The 24,243-nt window shown below is 38.2% G+C and overlaps 1 protein-coding gene across 5 annotated transcripts in view; it reads left to right on the plus strand.

Moving 5' to 3' along the window:
- Positions 1 to 24,243, plus strand: part of FOCAD (focadhesin) — a 288,623-nt gene that overhangs the window by 40,956 nt on the left and 223,424 nt on the right. For all 5 annotated transcript variants that reach the window (XM_043487388.1, XM_043487389.1, XM_043487390.1 and 2 more), the window contains exon 5: positions 11,786 to 11,890. In XM_043487388.1, the coding sequence (XP_043343323.1) occupies positions 11,786 to 11,890 (105 nt within the window). The remainder of the gene's footprint in view (positions 1 to 11,785; positions 11,891 to 24,243) is intronic.

Here is a 24,243-nt window from a genome sequence, read left to right on the forward strand (position 1 = left end):
CTTTTGTAGCAAATCCAAGATACTGTGTAATTTCTTCTGTAGATATTAAGTGTATATGTTTTAAAAAATAAAAACATTAATAATATTATACCTAGATATTTGTGTGTGTGTGTAATTTTTAAATATCTAGCCAGTATTTAGTTTTCTAATTGCCTCATAATTTTTTAAAAACAATTTGTTGGAATAATCATCCAAATAAGAGTTAGTTGTTATGTCTTTAATATCTCTCTTAACCTATAGGCTCTCCGCTTCACATCTATCCATCTTTCTCTGTCTCTTTCTTACATTTATTGAAAAAACTTGGTTGTTTGCAGTGATTCCCACAGTGTGAATTTTGCTGACTGCTTCCACATGGTGTACTTTAATTTATTTCTCTGTATTTCCTATAAATTAAAAATGTGCTCTAGAAATTTGGTGAGATTTAAGTTCGGTTTTTGTTGTTGTTGAGGGGGAGTGTCAGAGGAGGGAAGACTTCTGCATAGATGGTAATCTATTCTTCCATCCAAAGGGACATAACAGCTCATTATTTTCTCTTTTGGTGATGTTAGCTGTTGGTGCTTAATGGCTAGATCGATTAATTCATTAGGAGTTTCAAAATAGTGAGTTTCTAATTCTTTTTTTCTTTGCTTATTATTTGAAATATTGCTATAAAGAGAACCTTCCCTATATCTACTATCTGGTTACCCAGTAGTACAGTTTGTACAGGAAAGGTAGGATATCTACCTGATTTTTTCTTTTTATTAGCTAAACTTCAGAATAGCAGTTTTTAAAAACATCCATCAGTGTTGAACAATTAGATTTTATTTTGTAAAAATTACAATGAGTTCATGGATTTAAACATAATTGCTGTATTTCCATCCTCTGTCCCTTTTAAAAAGTTATATTTTGAGCCTTTATTATCTTTTCACTATTTTGAGTTTATTTTAGACCCATTCTTTTAGAAGCAGCTTGAGAGAGAGACAAGATAAAGGGAGAGAGAGGAAGAAATTTTAGTAGTTTCTAATGTCCTATTGCTACTTAATGATTTTCATATATAACAAATGAATTAAGAGGGAAAGGGTCAAAAAAATAGCATCCTCCAAAGACCCCTTTCAGCTGCTCTGATCTTAAGTCACAGAAACCATCTAATATTTGTAAGATTCTCTTAGGTGTTAATTTATAGTGTGGTGAACTTGGCTGCATGGTGGGCAGTCTTCAACATAGTAGTTAAATCTCTTTGACTGTGCTGAATATATCTTATACTTTACTTATTCTGTCAGGAGTCTTAAGTTGGTTTTAATGTTATAACTATGTGGTTTAAGATGTATTTTAAAACAAACAATAAACAAAAAACTCCCAGCAAAAAACCCCTGCCTCTCTTCCCCAAACACGGTTATTTCATTGCTTGATAATGTAAAGGATATTATGTTAATTTTATCTTCCCAGTATTTACGATTCCCTCATTTGCTAAATGCACAATCCCAGAAAGGATGATAACCATAGCTAGTAATATCATTCATATTAGCCTATTTAGTAATAAACTAAGAACTTTGGGCTTCCCCAGTGGCTCAGCAGTAAAGAATCCACCTTCTGTGCAGGAGATGCTGGAGATATGGGTTTGATCCCTGAATTGGGAATGATCCCCTGGAGGAGGAAATGGTAACCCCCTCCAATATTCTTGCGTGGGAAATCCCATGGACAGAGGAGCCTGACGGGCTACAGTCCACGGGGTCACAAAGAGTCGGACCTGACTGAGTGACTGAGCATGCACACAAAGAATGAACTTTATAATTATATAGATATAAGATACTGTAATTTTAATGTGCACATGCAAGATCACATAATTATAGAACCAGAAATTACCTTCAGAGGTCACCTCTGAATCCAAGTAAGACAATACCTTAGCTGTCTTCCATCCATCCATCTATTCATGTACTAATTAAACACTTATTGAATATCTCTTGTATGCCTGTACTAGGCGCTGTGAGATCATGGTGAGGAAAGCAAATGTAGTCATTGCACTCCTGATGTTTTTCGTTTGGAGAGAGATGCCATAATCACATAGTCATACGATTATATCTTCAGCTGCATTCAGACAGAGTACCCTGTGCTGCTTGCGCCTTTAACATGAGAGTTTGACCTTGTCGTGGAGGTCAAGGAAGGCTTCCCTGATGAAGTGACCCAACACGAGACTGAGGCATGAATAAAATTTATCTCGGGAAATACAAGAGGATAGACTTTTCCAGTTATAAGAAGTAGCATGTGGCAGGTCCCTGTGGTGGGAGGGAGCTGACTTCTTAGAAAGGCTTGAAAAATGCCAACATTATGCAGAGAGTGGTTTGAGATGAAGCTGAGGATAAGGGTAGGAGTCAGACAATGCAGGCCATGATGGCTGCTCTAGAGGATTTGGGTCTTTATCCTGAGTGCAGAGGGAGTCTGTTGAAGTGTTTTTAATCTGCTGAGTATCAGTGATTACAAAAAGACCATTCTGGCTGCAGTGTGAACATGACGTTGAAAGTGCTGGGTTCTGGCTAGGCAGCAGAGTGGGATAGGGAGATGGGTTTAGGTGGCTGTTACTACCGTTCAGGTAAGGGGTGATGGTTGCTGCCTGGAGTTGAAGGGAAATAGATGGATTTGTGAGATATTTAGGGGATGAAGCATTTGAGGTGGATTGAATATAAGAAAGACTGAAGGGAATATATCAAAGGTGATTCCTTGATTTCTGGCTTCCCTGATAGGTAGATAGGAAACATTAGAAGACCAGGTGTGTGGGAAGAACATGAGTCTGGTTTTGGACATGTTGGATTTAAGGCACAATTTAGACACCAAAGTGCGACTATCTAGTAGGCAGTTGGATACACCCTTTTTTGGTAGTGACATCCCCTGAGCGCATTGTACTGCGAACAAGTTAGTTGTATCTAATCAGATCTCTTCTGCATTGATTGAAGTCTTCTCTTGTATTTTTAAAATAACTTTCTGTGTATCTCATACACAGCCAGCCTGCTTGTCTCAGGGTTAATTTCAGATCCTGATATTGTTCTCAGAAGTCTGTTCCTCAAATTAGCATGTTTTTATGTCGGTGCTAAACTATGACTGAAGGCAGGTTCTCAATAAATGATACCGAGCTATTTCACTGTTTATTTAAATTTCTGCTTAGGCTGTCTATCTAGGAGACAAGGTTTAATCTTCTATTTGTGTTCAGTGAGTCCCACCTCACCTTGAGATTATAAATCTCACCTCCCTTTCTTCACTATTTAGAAAAATAGAAGTAATAGATACTTTTTTGAAAACTCAAGCAATGGCACTTGCAGGTTGTGAAAGTAGTAAGTGGTAAAATTTTTCCTTTTCATCATTTTCTCTCTTTCTTTTCTTTTTAAAAATTCACTTTCTTGTTGGGCCCTGGTAGAACTAGGAAGTGACAGTACCAGAAGGGCGTAGGGCGTGTAGGGTGGCTCAGAGGTTCCTCCAAACATTGATTTTGTTTCCTCTAGAATATAGGGAAAGTCGTTGTTCAGTCCCTCAGTCCTATCCGACTCTTTGCAACCCCATGGACTGCAGTATCCCAGGCTTCCCTGTCCTTCACCATCTCCCGGAACTTGCTCAAACTCATGTCCCTTGAGTTGGTGATGCCATCCAACCATCTTGGGAAAGTTAGGGTGATCTGAAATCAGATCCAGGCACACAGGATCAGGGACCAGCTAATTCCAGAGAAACTGGAGCCCCATTTCTAGACCTATAAAAAAAGCCCATACTCTACTTATAGCCCCATACACTTCAAGTATTTTCAAATTGAATGTTCTATTCATATGTATAGTGTTCTAAAACTTTTTTTTCACTTAATATATGTTGGGACGTCTTTGCATAGATCTGTTTGCATCTTTATTAATAGCTGCAGACTATATGATTACATCATATTTTATGATATGATTTTTGATATGATTATATCTTATTTTAAATATTTCTCCGTTGTCAAATGTAGTTTTCTTCTTCTATTTCTTTAAGATAACAAATGGATCTCCTTTTGGGTATATGTAAGGGTATTTCTATATGATAAGTCATTTTTTTGGGGGTGTGCCTCAAGGCTTTTGGAGTCTTAGTTCCCTGACCTGGGATCAAACTCAAGATCCCTGGCAGTGAGAAAGTGGAGTCTTAACTGCTGGACCACCAGGGAGTTCCCATGATAGGTTTTTAGGAACGCAATTTATGGGGAAAAGACTGCATTTAAACTTTTTATGGATACTGCCAAATTGCCCTCCCTAATTTCAGTCCTGGGTGTTCATTGGAAGGACTGATGCTGAGGCTGAAACTCCAATACTTTGGCCACCTCATGCGAAGAGTTGACTCATTGGAAAAGACCCTGATGCTGGGAGGGATTGAGGGCAGGAGGAGAAGGGGGCGACAGAGGATGAGATGGCTGGATGGTATCACCGACTCAATGGACATGAGTTTGAGTAAACTCTGGGAGCTGGTGATGGACAGGGAGGCCTGGTGTGCTGCGATTCATGGGGTCGCAGAGTTGGACACGACTGAGCGACTGAACTGAACTGAACTGAAAGTCTGAACAAATGTGTGCTCAACCTGAAAATACTTATTCCCCATTCACTCATCCACACTGGATATTATGAATCTGACTCTTCTGTGATCTGCTTATCTCTATTCTCTCCTCACTTTTCTGTTATATGATTTGTTTTATTTTGTTGCTTATTTTTGTTTTGTGGATATTTATCATATATGTTATAGATATTTCATCTCAGTTCATCTCTCACGTTAATTTTATGTTTTCTTTCCCCAGAACCCTTCCCCACTAACTTTGCTACAGTGATTTGGAATTTTTATGACAGGTCATCTTCATTTTTTTGTCTTTTATACACTTTTCCCTCCAAAACCTCTCTTAACAGTTGCTTTAATCTTTATAGTGACATTTGAAAAATGTTAAAGACTGGATTGTAAATTCTTCTGGTATTCATTCTGACCAAAGTTTTTTTTTTTTTTCTTCACACTGAGTGGCTTGTGGCATCTTAGTTTCCTAACCAGGGACTGAACCCTCAGTGAAAGCACTGTGTCCTACCTACTGGACCATCAAGGAATTCCTTGGTGACCAAAGTTCTTCGTATTGTGTATCTTTCGATCTATTTAGTTCTTTCTTGTACTTCATCTTTAAAAAATTAGTTTTCTTGGTATAATTCATTTATTAAAATCATTCTTATAAAGTGTACAATTTAGTGGTTTTTGGTATATTTACAAAGTTGTGTAATCATTATACATTATCTTTTAACTGGAGAGCCTCTTTAAGAAAAACTTTCAGAGAATTATGTCTGAAAATTATTTCTTTTGTCTTCATACATTACATGTAGAGTCATTCCGGGAGGGTTAGATTTATTAAGTTATATAAACCTTTCCCTCATAATTCCATATGCATTGCTTCATTTAGCATTGCAGATGAGAATTCTTATGCCAAATTAGATATGATGTCAATCTAATAGGCTTTATTTTTCAGATTTTATTTTATAACTGAAAGCTCATAGGATTCTTTTTTCTCATTTTTGGATTTGGGAAATGTTAGCAATTAATTTTTTCAAGACTCTTGCCTAGCACTTGGTAGCCCTTTCAATTTGAAGACTTTGAAATTTTCTTCTCTCCTTTCTTTGATTTTAGCTTCTCTAATGACTATGTTTTTTTCTTTTATTATTTTGATTTTTAGCACTATTCAAATTGTTGTAACCTCTTTCTTCAGTCATATAGAATTCAGTTACAGATTTTTAATTTATTGAGTATGCCAAAGCCTTTGACTGTGTGGATCACAATAAACTGTGGAAAATTCTGAAAGAGATGGGAATACCAGACCACCTGACCTGCCTGTTGAGAAACCTGTATGCAGGTCAGGAAGCAACAGTTAGAACTGGACATGAAACAACAGACTGGTTCCAAATAGGAAAAGGAGTACACCAAGGCTGTATATTGTCACCCTGCTTATTTAACCTATATGCAGAGTATATCATGAGAAATGCTGGGCTGGAAGACACACAAGCTGGAATCAAGATTGCCGGGAGAAATATCAATAATCTCAGATATGTAGATGACACCTCCCTTATGGCAGAAAGTGAAGAAGAACTAAAGAGCCTCTTGATGAAAGTGAAGAAGAGAGTGAAAAAGTTGGCTTGAAGCTCAACATTCAGAAAACTAAGATCATGGCATCTGGTCCCATCACTTCATGGGAAATAGATGGGGAAACTGGATACAGTGGCTGACTTTAATCTTTTGGGCTCCAAAATCACTGCAGATGGTGATTGCTGCCATGAAATTAAAAGATGCTTACTCCTTGGAAGGAAAGTTATGACCAACCTAGACAGCATATTAAAAAGCAGAGACATTACTTTGCCAACAAAGGTCCGTCTAGTCAAGGCTGTGGTTTTTCCAGTAGTCATGTATGGATGTGAGAGTTGGACTATAAAGAAAGCTGAGCACCAAAGAATTGCTGCTTTTGAACTGTGGTGTTGGAGAAGACTCTTGAGAGTCGCTTGGACTGCAAGGAGATCCAACCAGTCCATCCTAAAGGAGATCAGTCCTGGGTGTTCAGTGGAAGGACTGATGTTGAAGGTGAAACTCCAATGCTTTGGCCTCCTCATGTTAAGAGCTGACTCATTGGAAAAGGCCCTGATGCTGGGAAAGATTGAGGGCATGAGGAGAAGGGGACGACAGAGGATGAGATGGTTGGTTGGTGTCGAGACCAGCTCGACAAGCAGGGTTTTCGAAAGCGTGATACGGTGAGAGAATGAGAAACAAGACAGAAAAATGCAGAGAAAAGCGAGGATCGGGGACCAACACCGCTCCAAGGTGAAGGTGCCGAAACTGAATCCAAGCCAGCATTACTATACTTTGAGCCGTGAATGAAGGAATATGCGGGGAGTTAAACTATAACTCATGTGGCCTTTGGGGGCCAAAGAACAAAATGATCATTAACCATTGAGTAATTAGGAAACAGTAATCAATAACAAATCAGTAACTATGACTAATAGTCTTATCTATAGATTTTCCACCAGATACATAAAACGTGTGACTCTGAAATGCCAGTTGAGAAACAGTCTGGGGTCAGTTTTCCGACCCCAGGATCATATCTTGTTTTCAAGATTATGAACTGTTCCCTCTGGACTTATTCCAAGAGTCTCATACCTTGTAGCATCCAGTTTATCAATAATTATAAATTTCTTTTGTGGCCCTTGCTGGGGCCTGCTTTTCTTTTATTCTTCCTGTCTCCTAAAGGATAGCATTACCGACTCAATGGACATGAGTTTGGGTGAACTCCAGGAGTTGGTGATGGACAGGGAGGCCTGGCGTACTGTGGTTCATGGGGTCGCAAAGAGTCAGACATGACTGAACTGAACTGAATTTTGTAACAACAAAATCTCAGATGCAGAGTAACAATGGCTTGAAAACAAGAGAAAGAGGTTTTTGTGAAGAAAGATGGAAAATGCTAGGATTTAGGCATTTATGAGTTAACTGTATTAGTTTTAGGAATGTTCTAGGTTTTTGCATTCATGAACTCTGACACTTTTGTTTGCATAACCTTACAAAGGGAGAAACATTGCAATCTTAATGGTATAAGTATTAGATTATTAATTTATCAAAAAAATAACCAGATACTTTACTGACATATACTAATTTATTCTTTAAAACAACACACGATTGAGTTTATTATTATGATTCCAAGTTGGTCAGATGAGAATGTTGGCATTAAGTGACTTGCCCAACATTTCCCAGTTAATTTGAATTAAAGCAGGGATTTAAATGAAAATCTGAAACCATCCATCCCTCTCAGCCCACTTGAAATATTTAAAATTTTAAGAAATTATTCAATTGAATTTAAGGCAACTGTGTTACTACTTGAATGGTTCTACACATGATTTATTGATGCCATCATCTTTCAAAATTCATAATCTATTCATGTTACATATACTTGCTTAAAATATAGTGTGGATTCAGTTATCCACATAGTAAAATCTCAGTCCACAAATAAAATCAAGGTATAACTTAAAGATTTAAAAAAGCTGAAAATTTACAGGCCACAGTGGTTCTTGGAAATGCTTTGAATTAAATGTACATAGGATGTGTGTGATTTCTGTGTGATTGTACTGCTTTCACAAAGAAGTAAGTGACCCCAGTTGGTTAAAAATCGTGTCTGTTATCCATCTTCTCTAAAACTATTCATATGACAAATAAATCATTAGATAAGGAAAACCAATTTAGTTTTACATACAATAAGGGATTATTTAATGAATTCATATTTCATGGAAGAAGTTCAGTCAGAAATTCAATCAATACTGATCATTTAATATGAGTACCCTTTAAACTCATCATTAGGTCCAGGGAGTGGTCTTATGAGGTTACTAGGTGAGGTCTAGACTTTTTCCATCTCCATTTCATCCATATATAAATGAGGTTATTTTTAGCTGAAATCAGCTTTAAAGCTGATCGTCAGTTGCATAAACATTGAAGATGAGAAGACAAGGAAAATTCTGAACACATAGTGTTGCTCTCACCAAGGCAGAAAACCACAGTAGACCACCGGTGATAGGTCTCACTCAGGCAGAGGAATCTGGAACTGCTCACTGACTCAGTGATGATTAGAATTTGTCTGCTAGACATAGGTATAGACTAGAGATTTCATAGTCTTGTAGAAAATCTAGGAACTGGCCTGGGTCAGAGTTGTAGGGTTTTTGCTTGATGGCATCACCGACTCGATGGGCATGAGTTTGAGTGAACTCCGGGAGTTGGTGATGGACAGGGAGGCCTGGCGTGCTGCGATTCATGGGGTCGCAAAGAGTCGGAAACAACTGAGTGACTGAACTGAACTAAACTTTCAAAAAGCAAGATTGTAGCATTGAGGCCTGATAGTTAGCTTTAGCCAATTTGCATATTTGGAGGAATTGAATCCCCCTGAAGCTCCAAGGAGCTGCTAAAAGCCCTCTGTGACTGAGATCAGACCTTCACACCCAGAATAGGTTCTTGATAAACTAGTGATAGAATCAGTTATGATCTCCATGCTGAAGGATCTCTAGATCTTGGTAAAGGAAAGTGTGCAGACTTGTGAAGAGCTGGAGCATAGACTGGAAAATACCGTTTCTTAAAGTCCAGGGTCTTTAGCTGCAGGATGGGTCTCATTCTGTAAAAGTGAATGGTGTGAGGAATTGTAAAGAAGGAATTTATTCTGAATGTTTGGATGTTAAGATATCTTCTTCCTAAGCTTTAGAGTAAGAGGACTGTAGAAACTCAGGAGTGTCAACAGAGAAGGCTCCTGGAAGAATCTGAGGCTCCTGGAAGGATCTGAGCAGTCATGAGGGAAGAACATTAAGACAGAACCTCTGTTCCCAAGGGAATGCCATGCCATCAGACCTTTCTAAGACAACTGTACTTCCCAATAGTTTTTTAAAAAATTTACTTTTTAATTTTCACTGAGTCACAGTGGGATTCACTGGCCATATTTTTAGTGAAAGCAAAGTGGAATTGACATAACACCAATATAGGGTATGTGAGAAAAGCTAAACCTCGGTTTGACATACAGCAAAGAACACACAGGAAAGAGAATCTTAGGGAACAGGCTTAGGCAATGTTGAGACGTCTCTTTTCACCAGAGGATCCACATAGGAGAGAAACCATGCTTGTGTGATGCCTGTCACAAAACACTCATTCATGAATGTACACTGCATGGTCATAAGAGGAGCCATGTGGAAAAGAAAACATACTGTTGTGTAGATTGTGGGAAATGCTTCAACTGCAAGAGAAACCTCACTGCTCACCAAAGAATCTACTTAGGAAATAAACCCAGAGTGTCTTTAGCAGTACTGTGAAATAGAAATATATTCTGAGCCACAAGTGTGAACCACATATATAATTCAAAATTTTCTAGTAGCCACATTACAAAGTTAAAAGAAACCAGTAGTATTAACTTTAATAATCTCTTTTGTGAAACCTCATATATCAAAAATATGTATGTAATCAAGATGTAATCAATATAAAAAACTACATATGATATTTTACAGTCTATTTTTGTGTTCTTAGTCTTTTTGTTAAAGTATATTTTGTTGCTCTTGTTTGTTTATTTTGCTGGGTCTTCTTTGATGTGTGGGCTTTCTCTAGTTGCCGCGAGTGAGGGCCCCTTTTCCTTGCTGGGCTTGGGCTTCCCACTGCAATGGCTTCCCTTATTGTGGTGCATGGGATTAGTTGCTCTGTGGCACATGGGATCTTCCTGGACCAGGGATCAAACTCGTGACTCCCACATTGGCAGGCGGTTTTCAACCACTGGGTCACCAGGGAAGTCCCTAAGTCTTTTAAATACGGCATGTATTTTATACTACAGCCCATCCCAGGGTGGATTAGCCACACTGGGCTCAGTAGCCCAGTAGCCAGGTGTGTCCACTGGCTGCGGTATCGGACAGCATGGCCAAACCTTTTACCAGTTGTAAAACTTTAAATGCCATAAAAGAGTACAGTAAATAACATCTCAACGTAATTGCCCTAAATGACTTTTATTAATTAAGTCCAGGTCTTGTCCTAGCCCTACGGTAAAGTTAGAGGTGATTTCTAGATAGTAGTGACATAATACATGTTAAGCACTTAAGAGAGTACTTAGCTTACAATAGATGCTCCATAATTATTAACAGCTCTGATTTTTACAATATTGTTTTTTTTTTTTCATTTAGCAAATAATCTTTCTTTCTTTCTCATTCCCAGGGGGAATCTTATTTAAAGAGATCAGGGTAATTTGTGACAACATGGGTGAACCTGGAGAGCATTGTGCTAGGTGAAATAACCCAGACAGAGGAAGATAAATACCACATGGTACCACTTATATGTGGAATCTAAAAAAAGAAATTGAACAGATAGAAGCAGAGAGTAAAATGGTGGTTGCCAGGGGTAGGTAGGAGAAATGGGGAGATGCTGGTCAAAAGATACAAGCTTCCAGTTATGATTAAGTTCTGAGGATCTAATGTACAGCATGGTAACTAAAGTCAACAGTGTTGTATTGTGTACTTGAAATTTGCCAAGAGTATTTAGCATTTTACCCAAAAAAATGAAAAATAAAAAGTAACTATGTGAGGTGATATATGTGTTAACTTGATTATGGCAACCATTTTAAAATGCACACGTAAATCATGTTGTACACATTATATTACAGTTGTTTTTGTTAGTTTTACCTCACGAAAGCTGAAATAAAATCCTATTTAATAGTTAGAAAACATTAGTAACAGGAAAAAAAATTTAAAAAGCAGGCCATTTTTTCTGATTTATTATCCTGCTGCTTCTTACAGAAAATAAGGAGAAAACTTAAATTTCTATTCCCTGCTCCCATTAACTTTGTTTTAATGGGGATTATTTGCTCTGATTGGTCCCCTGGCCCACTTTTTTTTGAGTGGTCATTCCATTTCATCTGTCTTGTTTTTTTCATGGTCTGCTAATATTTATAAATGAAGGACTTGATTATTCAGTGTGGGTAATTGATGTGGTCACTGCCTGCAATTATGTGGGCTAATGTTTGCTTTTCCCTGATTGATTTTCCCCCAAGTGTATGTAGTGAGGTGATAGATAGGTTGGTGGTTTGATTCTTTGGCTTCGCTTCTCCTCCTTTCGTTGTGTTGAATGGGCGCTTGTAGGGCTCTTCTTGGCTGTGCTATGGAATAAGCTAGGTGTATGCGGATGGCTGCTATTCAGTGTGGGTGGCAATATTCAACTATTCAAAAGTGGTAGGGTTAAGTACCTGAGTAGACTGCTCACTTTATAACATTTGACATGCTGTTATATTTCTTTACAGAAATACACATGGCTTGATAAAAGCCATTATGAAACTATTACAAATGCAAGCTGTTAAGGAAGGACACAGTGGGGAGAAGAACATTCGGGATATATATAATATTAGGTAAGCCTTTTCTCCTTTCTTTTGAAACTTTTTTTTTAAGCGAGTTGTTAAATAAATTATGAATTAAGACATGCTAATTCATTAAGAATTAGTTATTTAAGTTCTCAGAGACTGTGAGTCTTAACCTCTCAGGGAGTTAGTATTCCCAACACTCAGGATTGAGATAGAATTGACTATCTATTATATGCTGAGTATCATCACTGTGGCTTTCAGCTTGCTTCCTTGGAACTGGAATCTTTGGTCCAAAATTCAGGTCATTCTTTTTGATCTGGGATATAGAATCATCTTCCCAATACTGTGAAAACTGGAGTTCATTGAACAAATGTATTAAAAGCAGGAAGGTAAACTTCCTCACTGTAAAAAGTAACGGGACTAGCCAAGGGTTGTTACCCAAGGCAGGGTCAGTAATTAACAGCATTGAATTGCCTTTTTGTTGTTATCTATATTTGAATTGTGGTGTTGGAGAAGACTCTTGAGAGTCCCTTGGACTGCAGGGAGATCCAACCAGTCCATCCTGAAGGAGATCAGTCCTGGGTGTTCATTGGAAGGACTGATGCTGAGGCTGAAACTCCAGTACTTTGGCCACCTCATGCAAAGAGTTGACTTATTGGAAAAGACCCTGATGCTGGGAGGGATTGGGGGCAGGAGGAGAAGGGGACGACAGAGGATGAGATGGCTGGATGGCATCGCCGACTGGATGGGCATGAGTTTGAGTAAACTCCGGGAGTTGGTGATGGACAGGGAGGCCTGGCGTGCTGCGATTCATGGGGTCGCAAAGAGTCAGACATGAGTGAGTGACTGAACTGAACTGAACTGACTGATATAGGGCTTCTCTGGTGGCTCAGAGAGTAAAGTATCTGCATGCAATGCAGGAGGCCATAGAATGTAACATAGTGTGTGTGTGTGTGTGTGTGTGTGTATATATATATATATATATATATATATATATAGCAATAGTTCCAGTGAAATGCACTGAATTTTATGGGAGAGTTTGGGCAAGGGAAGGCATACTTACTTGTGAAGGTGACCTTAACCATTGCCCTGAAGGTCCTAGAAAGTCATTTCATAAGAGAGGGGCTCCCACTTAGTAAAGGATGCCAGAAGATGTCCCATAATCAGTGTATATTGTCCTAAAAAAATCTGTTCAGTGATGCATCTAGAATATACCTGTTTATAAAGAATGAATGCATGGCACCCTAAACAAGGGCACTGGTTCTGGGAAAAATGACTTACATAAGCTGTGGTGATCCAATGGGCAAAGTAGACCATACTTGGGAATTGTCATTGGCTTGAGCATATAAAACCTGCAGTTTCAAGCATTTGACATCACTGCTATCAGAAGCCATGAATGCCTCTCCTAATATATAGTACCTGTTACATACATGTATAGTACTTTCCTTTTGATAGTAAGTAAACAGTGTCTCATATATTACAGTGATCCTTCCTGTTAGTTTAGTGCTACTTAGCATCTCCTTTATTTTTATGAGCATATTATCGAGTTTCCGTGGGCTCAGTTACCCCACAGCATGTGGGATCTTGGTTCCTCAAAGAGGAATTGAACCCATGTTCCCTGCATTGCAGGGCAGACTCTTAACTACCGAACCACCAGGGAAGTCCCCTTAACATGTTTTTTGAATGTTTTCAAAAATATAGAACAGTTGGAAGAATGTAGTACAATGGATTAGTTAATTCATTTTTAACTTATTAGTTAACTCATTAATTTTAAGTTGGGGAAGCAAAAGGAAAATTATTTCTTTGAAAATCCTCTGGAAACTGGGTGTGAAGGGTAAACTTTTCCAAATTGATAAATATGCTTTTCTTTTAAAAATATACATCACCTTAACCAGGATTGAACCTAAGGAGTAAATGAACAGTACTTAATGTTTCTAGATGGGTCATGCAAGCATTTGTGCTCTCTTTTTTTTAAAAGGGGTTCACACTCTTGGGGCAGAGTTCTGGGATAGGAAATAATTCCACTTCATTGTTATTCAGGAGGAGTTATTATTTTAAAATAGGAAAGCTACTGGAGTTTTAAAATTTTACTTAACAGCTTTATTGAAATATAGTTCACATACTGTACTGTACAAGTGACCTGTTTAAAGTATACAATTCAGTGATTTTTAGTATATTCACATAGTCATACAATCATTGCCATAATCAATTTTAGGACATTTTCATCATTTCCTCAAATTCCTCACCCATTAACCATAGCTCTATCAACCTAGAGCTACTCAATTAAATGTTTTTAATTTCATTGATTCTCAACACTGGCTGTTCATGAGAACCACCTTTTGCTGCCACTGTTCAGTCGCTAAGTCTGGGTATGCCCAAAAACAGATGAACATAGGAACAATGAAATACCCTAGACCACCTGAATCAGATTCAGAGAAGTCCCAGGTGATTCTGATCAACAGTGAGTATAAGATGGTGTGTTAGCTGCTCTCTACCATCCATTTTCATCACCTGAGTCCTTGTTGAATGGCAGATTCTCTTTCCTTAGACCTGACATGGGCTCCGTATTCTGGTCTAACAAGCTCCCAGGTGCTGCTGATACTGCTGTTTCCCTACCATACTTTAAGTAGCAGAGCTTTGAACAGCATTAGCAGTTCCTGGGAGCTTGTTAGGAATGTGGAATATCGGACCCCATCTCAGGTTACCTGAATCAGAGTTTGCATTCTGGTGAGATTTTCCAGGTGGATCATAGCCATCTTAGTTTTTCTGATGATGATTTAAGGACATTTTTAGTCATGCAGAATAATTAGATTTTCACACTGATGGTGCTCCCTGTGAGTGAGTGCTAAACTTTGTTACCTGTAATGTTTCACCTGTTTTCTGTCTATAGTTTATTTTCTCCAGTAGTTGGCTCTTCTAGCCGTAGGCTTGTTCTCAGAAGACAATAGATGCAAGGTGTGGATCGGGAGTCCTGTTTGAAGAACTGAAATTATACTGGATATATAAGGATTGTTTGTAGAGTGGTGGTACATTAAGAGGTCCAGAATCAATCACTTGAGTTGGCATAATCCAGTAATGTTTATGGAGGGCCCTCATGTGAATGGCTGTATGGCACTATAAATCAGTAGAGTGTAATTGAGTGTGTAAGAGCCTGAGGTTCCTCCACGGGGGATTGTGGATGGCAGAAACGCAGGAGAGGTGAGCCTGAAGAGCAGATTTCCCTCAGGAGAGCTATGATTACCTGAGTCAATCATAAAATTGTCATGCTGTTTTAGAGTCTTGTATGCCACATGTTGGTGAGCAATATCATCCAGCCTTGGAGAGGAAACTGATGAGCTGTGTATGAAAACATAAAAAGGATATGAGGAGCTTAGAACTCCACGGAAAGGTTTTCCTTGGTTATGTTGTAGGGTCGATCTAAAATGGAAGTATTATGGCAAGTAATTGTAAGCTTTCTAGGCAGGAAACTCAACTATAATTTTACGGTATTTAAGGACTCTGCTAGTATACTGTTGGATTTTCTTTTTGTCCTAATAGCTGATTAACTTGCACTATAGTAAAACAGAATATTGGTCATCTTATTTTTTACTAAAGCTTTTTAAAAATTGAGCAAACATTGGTTTGTATTACTGTTTGATGTGTACAACCTTGTGTTTTGACCTCGATATATGCTATAGCATGCTTACCACCAAATGTTTAGCTTCCATCTGCTACCATAACGTTGACCTCATTTACCCATTTTGCCCTCCCTCTACTCCTCTTCCCCTCTGATAATCACTTAACCTGTTCTCTGTATCTATGTGTTTGTTTTTGCTTGGTTTGTTTGTTTATTTTTAATATTCCAAATGTGAGTGAAATCATATGGTATTTGTCCTTTTCTGTCAGACTTACTTCACTTAGCATATTACCCTCAGTGTCCATCCATGTGTTGCAAATGGCAGGATTTCATCTTTTTTATGGCCCAGTAGTATTCCACTGTGCATATATACCACATCTTCTTTGTCCATATATCCATCAGTGGCACTTAGGGTGTTCCCATATCTTAGATATTGTAAATAATGCTGTGATAAACATTTGGGTGCAGAAGTAATGAAACACAAACCTTTGGGTGTTTGGTATTTCTCCTGGCCCAGTTCAGTTCAGTTCAGTAACTCAGTTGTGTCCAGCTCTTTGCGACCCCATGGACTGCAGCACTCCAGGCTTCCCTGTCCGTCACCAACTCCTGGAGCTTGTGCAAACTCAAGTCCATCGAGTTGGTGTTGCCATCCAACCATCTCATCCTCTCTCGTCCCCTTCTCCTCCTGCCTTCAATCTTTGCCAGCGTCAGGGTCTTTTCCAATGAGTCAGTTCTTTGCATCAGGTGGCCAAAGTATTGGAGCTTCATCTTCAGCATCAGTCCTTCCAAAGAATATTCAGGACTGATTTCCTTTAGGATTGACTGGTTTGATCTCCTTGCAGTCCAAGGGACTCTCAAGAGTCTTCTCCAGATGCATGAGACAAGTGCTCAGGGCTGGTGCACTGGGAAGACCCAGAGGGATGGGATGGGGAGGGAGGCGGGAGTGGGGATTGGGATGGGGAACACATGTAAATCCATGGATGATTCATGTCAATGTATGGCAAAAACCACTACAATATTGTAAAGTAATTAGCCTCCAACTAATAAAAACAAATGGGGGGAAAAAAAAAGAGTCTTCTCCAACATCACAGTTCAAAAGCATCGATTCTTCAGCACTCAACTTTCTCTATAGTCCAACTCTCACATCCATACATAACTACTGGAAAAACCATAGCTTTGTTGGCAATGTCTCTGCTTTTTAATATGCTGTCTAGGTTTGTCATAGCTTTTCTTCCAAGGAGTAAGCATCTTTTAATTTCATGGCTGAAGTGATTTTAGAGCCCCCCAAAATAAAGTCTGTCACTGTTTCCATTGTTTCCCCATCTGTTTGCCATGGCTCTTTAGTTCTTCGCTTTCTGCCATAAGGGTGATGTCATCTGTGTATCTGAGGTTATTGATATTTTCCCTGGCAGTCTTGATTCCAGCTTGTGCTTTATTCATCATGATATTTCACATGATGTACTCTGCATGTAAGTTAAATAAGCAGAGTGACAGTATATAGCCTTGACATACTCCTTTCCCAATTTGGAACTGGTCTGTTCCATGTCCGGTTCTAACTGTTGCTTCCTCACCTGCATACGGATTTCTTAAGAGGAAGGTCAGGTCTGGTATTCCCATCTCTTGAAGAATTTTCCACACTTTGTTGTGATACACACAGTCACAGGCTTTAGCATAGCCAATGAAGCAGAAGTAGACGTTTTTCTGGAACTCTCTTGCTTTTTCTATGATTCAACAGATGTTGTCAATTTGGCCTTTGGTTCCTCTGCCTTTTCTATATCCAGCTTGAACATCTGGAAGTTCTTGGTTCACGTACTATTGAAGCCTCACTTGGAGACTTTTGAGCATTACCTTGCTAGCGTGTGAGATGAGTGCAATTGTACAGTAGTTTGAATAGTCTTTGGCATTGCCTTTCTTTGGGACTGGAGTGAAAACTGACCTTTTCCAGTCCTGGGGCCACTGCTGAGTTTTCCAAATTTGCTGGCATATTGAGTGCAGCACTTTCACAGCATCATCTTTTAGGATTTGAAATAGCACAGCTGGAATTGTATCACCTCCGTTAGTTTTTTTTGTAGTGATGCTTCCTAAGGCCCACTTGACTTCACATTTCAGAATGTCTGGCTCTAGGTGAATGATCACACCACTGTGGTTATGTGCATCATTGAGATCTTTTTTTTATAGTTCTGCGTATTCTTGCCCCCTCTTCTTAATATCTTCTGCTTCTGTTAGGTCCCTACCATTTCTGTCCTTTATCGAGCCCATCTTTGCATGAAATGTCCCCTTGGTATCTCTAATTTTCTTGAAGAGATCTCTAGTCTTTTCTATTCTATTGTTTTCCTCTTTTTCTTTGTATTGATCACTGAGGAAGGCTTTTTTCTCTCCTTGCTGTTCTTTGGAACTCTGCATTCAGATGGGTGTATCTTTCATTTTCTCCTTTGACTTTCGCTTCTTTTCTTTTCTCAGCTATTTGTAAGGCCTCCTCAGACAACCATTTTGCCTTTTTGCGTTTCTTTTTCTTGGGGATGGTTTTGATCACCACCTCCTGTACAATGTCACAAACCTCCATCCATAGTTCTTCAGGAACTCTATCAGCTCTAATCCCTTGAATCCCTCAGCACCATTCTGCAAACTAGTGATGGTTTTCAGTGTTTTAGTGTGGAAGGAGTTCAGCGTTTTTCATGTATATGTCTGGAGCATACACTTTAAGAAGAAATTTGGATACACAGATGATCTGTTTACCCACCATGCTTTGCGATGCATCAGATTAGAGTGTGTGTAGCCAGTAAAGTTCATTTTGCTTAACTGAACCCTTCTATAGTCTTGTGACTTAGACAAGATTAAAGGAGGATATTTAAATGGAGTTTCAACTCCCAGGGCCTTTTAGAATGGGGATAAATTGGAAGAGCAATAGAGCACAATTGGCTACTGTGATTAAACAGAGAGAATAGGCAAGTTTTACTCTAGGCCCAGGAGTCTCAATTCTGGTTGCCCTGTTAGAGTTCTCTGAGGAACTTTCAACGGTAGATGCCTGGGCTCTCCCAAGAATGAGTGGGGGTCAGCCTCAAGCACTGGTAATTTTTCAAACCTTCCTGGATTGTTACTAGTGTGGTAGTTGGATTGAGAACTGCTGGCCAGTTGCAGTGAGGCATAAGGCTTTGTTGTCGCCAGACCTTCAGATCCTTCAATATTAATAACATTTTATATGAAATATTCTGACTAATAAATGTTGGAAAACAATTCCTATTTTTCAAAATACAGAGTCGGCAGACCGAACACATCTGCTCACAAGATGCAATACAAGGGCAACTGTTTGTGACCTCTGATTTAGACATTTAACTGTTTTCAAAAACTTTAACCCCCCCCCCCTTTTTTTTAAATCTGTGAACAATTTTTAGATTAATCACTTAAGGAAAAAACCATGAAAGATGGACCACTAAGATATCCTCTATTTCAGGTTTATTTTTCCCCTCCCATTTTTTGTTTGGTCTAAGGTTTCTTCTTGTTAGCTTGAACTCCACTTTGTTATAAACACTTACCTTTAACTAAGTTATTTCAGTGCTCTATAACACTGACCATAGAGGAAGTGCAGCAGAGAACCAGCGTTTGCCTGGTATTTTGATTATAAGAAAGAATGACTAAATTTTGTTGTTGTTGTTATTATTTAGTCACTAAGTTACATCTGATCCTTTTGTGAATCCATAGACTGTAGCTCACAAGGCTCCTCTGTCCATGGGATTTCCCAGGTGAGAACAGTGGAGTGGGTTGCAATTTCCTCCTCCAGGGAATCCTTCCCACCCAGGGATTGAACCTGTGCATTGGCAGGTGAGTTTTTACCACTGAGCCACCAAGGAAGCCCAAACTAAAAATTTAAGATTCATAAATTATGAGAGGCTCATTTTCTTTATAATATGCCATTTTTTTCTCTTAAAATTTTATCATGTACTCTTGCTTTTAATTTTTCCTCTATGTATTCATATTATGGCAGTCTTTTTAAGATCTCTCTTCCCTCAGCTGAAGTGAGGAAATAGCTGTGAATTCATGAGCAGTAACTGCTTTTCCAGAATTTATGCGTTATTCTGATGTGCCAGACAGTGGCTGACATGCACAAATATCACATGTTGAGAAACTTGTTTATGGAAAGAGTTGGTCTGATCAACATCAAGCTGTACTTTCTGAAAAAAGGGAATATTAAATGTTTTGGGCAGATGGTATGCTCTGAAATGGGTGATTAGGCCAATAGCAATGGATGGTTATACCCTGAGTAGATGAAAGTTATGTACTCTGTCAGTATTGCATATCTGTTTGTGTTGTGTTATGAGTTTATTTAGATGTAGAGTTAATTTTGAGATCTTAAAGATGTGTGTCCTGAAGGTTGAAGTACTTTGTGGTTCATACCTTTTTTCCTCCTGAGAAGTGAAAGTCACTCAGCTGTGTCTGAGTCTGCGATCCCATGGGCTCTACAGTCCATGGAATTCTTCATGCCAAGGATTGAACCCAGATCTCCCACATTGCAGGCAGATTCTTTACCAGCTGAGTCACCTTGGAAGCAGCAAATGCATTTGTTTCTTAGGATAATCAAATAGAAACAAGAAAATGTCCTAAGGTAAATACTAATGTGCAGTGCACTAAGACCAGTTTGTGGTTGTGGATGTCAAAAGGTAGCCCCAGTTTTAATTTTGATAACTAGCTTCTTCTTAGCATTAAACTCTTTTTGCATTGTCTCTTCTCTCCATTTTGGTGGGTGAGATGGAATTGTCTGTGCGAAGAGTGCAGAGCATCTCAGATCTAGGGAAAAGCATGTGCTTAGCTGCTGCTTTCTGAAGGCCTGGTGCCCTAGAGAAACTTACAGGAGGCAGGATGCCTGGAGCTTAGTGTTCAAGGGAGGAAGAGGCCAAGACAGAGGCTCAGGAGAGTTAGACATGGCCTAGAAGATGCAAGGCCATGGTAGAGACTTTGGGTTTTCTTTAAAGAGTAGTGGGAAGTCATTGAAGGTTTTGTTTTTTAAACTTATTTTGAAAGAATTTTAAAGTTCCAGAAAAGGTGCAAGAATAGTACAGAAAATTTCCATCTGACATTTACCCCAATTCACTGATTTTCCACATTCTCATTATCCTTCTCTCTATAGAATTAAAAACTATTGGAGAGTAGATCGTACATATTCAGTAGGATATGTTTTCTAAGAACAAGGGTATTCTCTATATAACCAGAGTACAGTTATCAAATAACGTTCATTTAACACTTTTTTTTAAAAAATTTAACACTTTTACCTATAATCCATATCCTAGTTTTGCCATTTGTCTTAATAACATCTTTTCATACCTCTTTCCTTTTTATTTTTAGTGTACAGGCTCCAGTTTAGGATCATATGTTGCCTTTAACTGTTACATCTTTTTAGTCTTTTAAACTTTGGAATTATCTCATCCTTTATCTTTTACGACATTGACATTTTCTTTTTTTTTTTTGACATTGACATTTTCAAATACTGTGAAAGTGTTGCTGTGTCTTTCTCAGGATATCTCATCTGGAGACACTGATGTCCATCTTGCCTTTCATTGGTGATTTTAATTTTCATTACCCTATCAAGGTAATATGTGGTTTCTCTACTGTATAGTTATCATCTTCTTCTTGTAACTAATAAGCAATCTGTGGAGAAGATGCTATGAGACCATGAATATATCGTGTCCCTCATTAAACTCACAGCACCCCCCCCATTAATTTTCACTGAGATAATTTCAAAATGGTAATTTCCCAACTCTACCACTCCTTTCAGATTTACTAATGGCAGTGGAGATACAGATATGCTTACATGTGGACATCATATATGACTTGATTCTTACTGTCAAACTGCATGTTTTGCTTCCGTTTTCACTTCCTCTTTTCCCTCCTCTTTCCCACCCAGGGGAGTCTTTGTTCACAGTTTATGGTTCCAGTCACCTGGGGTTTACACTTGGTGTTTAAAAATCAGACCTAAAGAATAATTTGTACATATGCTATCTTCCAGTTAGCAGTTGCCACCAGGAAATATTTTATAAGTTCTTCTAAGTGCACATGCTTAATTTAAAAATTGGTATGGTGATTTGCTGGTAAGTGTCTTTAAGAGCACAAAATATTTTGATTTTTGCCTTATTAGCCTATTTATCTTATCTCTAGTTTCTTTTCTTTCCCAATTAAGGATGTAACTTAATAATCCATGTTTGGAACCTCCCTGTGTCTGTATGTTTCCCCCAGCCACCAACTAGTACCTAAATAGTTCTAGCCTTCTGACATTGGCAGACATCTTTGTGTTAAAACCCTGCCTCTCAAAATAGGAATCCTGGGAAAGGTTTACTTTGAGGACAGAACCACTGTAATATGAAGTCTCTTATCTAAGAAATCTTATCTTCTCCCTATCTGCCTTATAGACCCAAAGAAAAAAGGAAATTAATAAAAAATGTCAAAATTAATTTTTTTTTGTTCCAAGTCTTCTTCTGGTGTGGATGAAATGCATTTGTCTTAAGACTCTGTAGGATAGATAAGGATTCACTATTATCATTTAATTTTTCTTTTTTCATAGTAATATTTATTGTGAAATCAATTTTTATTCATTTTTATCTTAAAATCTGCTGAGCTTTTTTTTTTCCTCTTTTCTTTTTTTAACCCTACTTTGGCTTCTAACCAACATTTTCAAATCAAAATTCAGAGCAGGTAGAGAAATGCTTTTAAAATGCATATTTGATGTAGTAAGTGCGATGCTATGCTTCTGAAAGCGCCAGGGTCACAGCTGCATGCCTGAAAATGCATGGTGACTGTAGGCATTGTTTCCTCACACAGAAAAGGCAATCTGTGTCTATCGCTGAATTTATGGTATAAATCAAATCATAGCTTTCCTACATTCGGAGATGTAGCAGAAAGGTTGAGGTGACCTAAAGGTTACAAATAACTTGCTTTTTGATTTGCCTACCACAAGACTATTGTTTTTTTTTTTTTTACTCCTTCTTTTCTATTAAGATTGATGCATTTATACTTGAAAAGATGAATCTAGTTACATACCTTATTTTATCGTTGTCTCTGTGCTAGTCTAGTGGAACCACGAATTTATCATTTATTCCTTCCCGCACTCCAGTCTGTTAAGATGCATGCACTGCTGTGTGTTGTTGACAATGTTATTAAAGGGTGGGGAGTCCTGAAGTATTAGGTAGGAACTCTGCCTGCTTCTGCACTTTTTTTTTTCCCCCTCTGAACCATTGTTAACTTTGAAACAGTGTACTTAGAGGAGTAGTGATGTTGGTTTTTCATGATCCATTCAAAGAGTTTAAAAAGGTTCTTTGGGAAAAGTGTGTGTTTGTTACATTTATTAAAATGTGCATATGGCACTGAAAGGGAAGCATAAGAGTAAGAAGATAGAGACCCAGCTTTCAAGCTGCTTAGGCTCTAGTTTAAGATACAAATTTACCTGCATGATAATCATATTAGAACCACATTTTCAAAGTATTCTTTGTGTTAGGTACTGTGTTAAATGCTTTACTTAAAATGGCAGTTAAAACATTTACAAATTATGAAATGGGCAAGTGCCAAAGAACATACAACAAATTGGCTCATCTGTGGCAGGAAAACAACAGCAATATTAAAAACCACAGAGTGAAGGAGAAATTAGAGGCACCAGAGGCCAAAGAAGGGTGACCTGGTTGCCTGTTTTGTATTGACTTCAATCTTCAGAAACAATGTTATTCTCTTTTAATAAGAAAGCAGAGCCTATTGGATGGATGTCTTAAGAGTTAGGAAATCCTGATTTGAAATTTTCTGTGGGCTTATTCTGGATACAGAACTGCATTTCTTTTTGAAATGAAAAATATAGGGTGATTTACTTATTTGGGATAAAAATAGGAGACCACTGTTTTGAGGCCTTAGGTTTTATTAGACGTTGGCCTTAGAGCTATTTAAACTTGACATAGAATTATTAATAGTTGAGAGCCATCTTTATGCCTTTAGAGGCTTTGGTTCCACCTCTAATCTTGAGCAGTTCAAAGGTTAGAGCTTTAATGGGTGACTTGGGTTATAGAACTTTAAGCCCTGGAAGGTACTTGGTCTGGTCTCCTCATTTTACAGCTGAAGAAACTCTTGCCCAAGCAAGAGAGGTTAATTCTCTTGCTTGAGATCACACAGTGTGTTGCAGAGACAGAAGGTGAATTTGGAACTCTTAATTCTTTTCTTCAATTCAGTGTTTTCCCTCCACTATTTCACATCACCTCTCCATTTCTAGTTTTTGTTTCTGAGACGTGGATGTGGCAGCATTTAACAGTAAATGATTTGGATGATGCTGTGTAGGCACAGCTTATGTAAATAATGACTTCAGTGCCCCACATTTGTGTTTGCTTTTCAAAATTGTATAGAGCTTATTGTCTGCCACTGTTAGCTTTACAAGTGATCAGGTTGATTGTATGTTCAACCTATCTATCATTTTGAATAAAGTGTTGTAGTCAACTTACTCTTTATGACTTGACTACCAGTTTGGGGGATAATTGACATTTTAAGGCATAACCCAGGGTTTGTTTTGATGTTCTTTTGTATCACATTTTTTAATTCCTCAACAGTGCTTCTAATGACGAGTAAAGTTTGAACTGTAGATTTACCTTGACCTTTCTCAGAGGTACTTGGAAGAAGTGGAATGGCTAATAAGCAGTGAAAAGAAAGGAAAGAAAAATCTTGAATAATCTATAAATTTAAGAATAAATCCTTGACTATATGAAGAGTGAACTATACTTAGCCTTAGGGCACTTAAAATGTGCTAATTATAATATTTTAAATAGGA

The sequence above is a fragment of the Cervus canadensis genome, chromosome 14 (assembly GCF_019320065.1).
Source record: "Cervus canadensis isolate Bull #8, Minnesota chromosome 14, ASM1932006v1, whole genome shotgun sequence".
Lineage (NCBI taxonomy): Eukaryota > Metazoa > Chordata > Mammalia > Artiodactyla > Cervidae > Cervus > Cervus canadensis.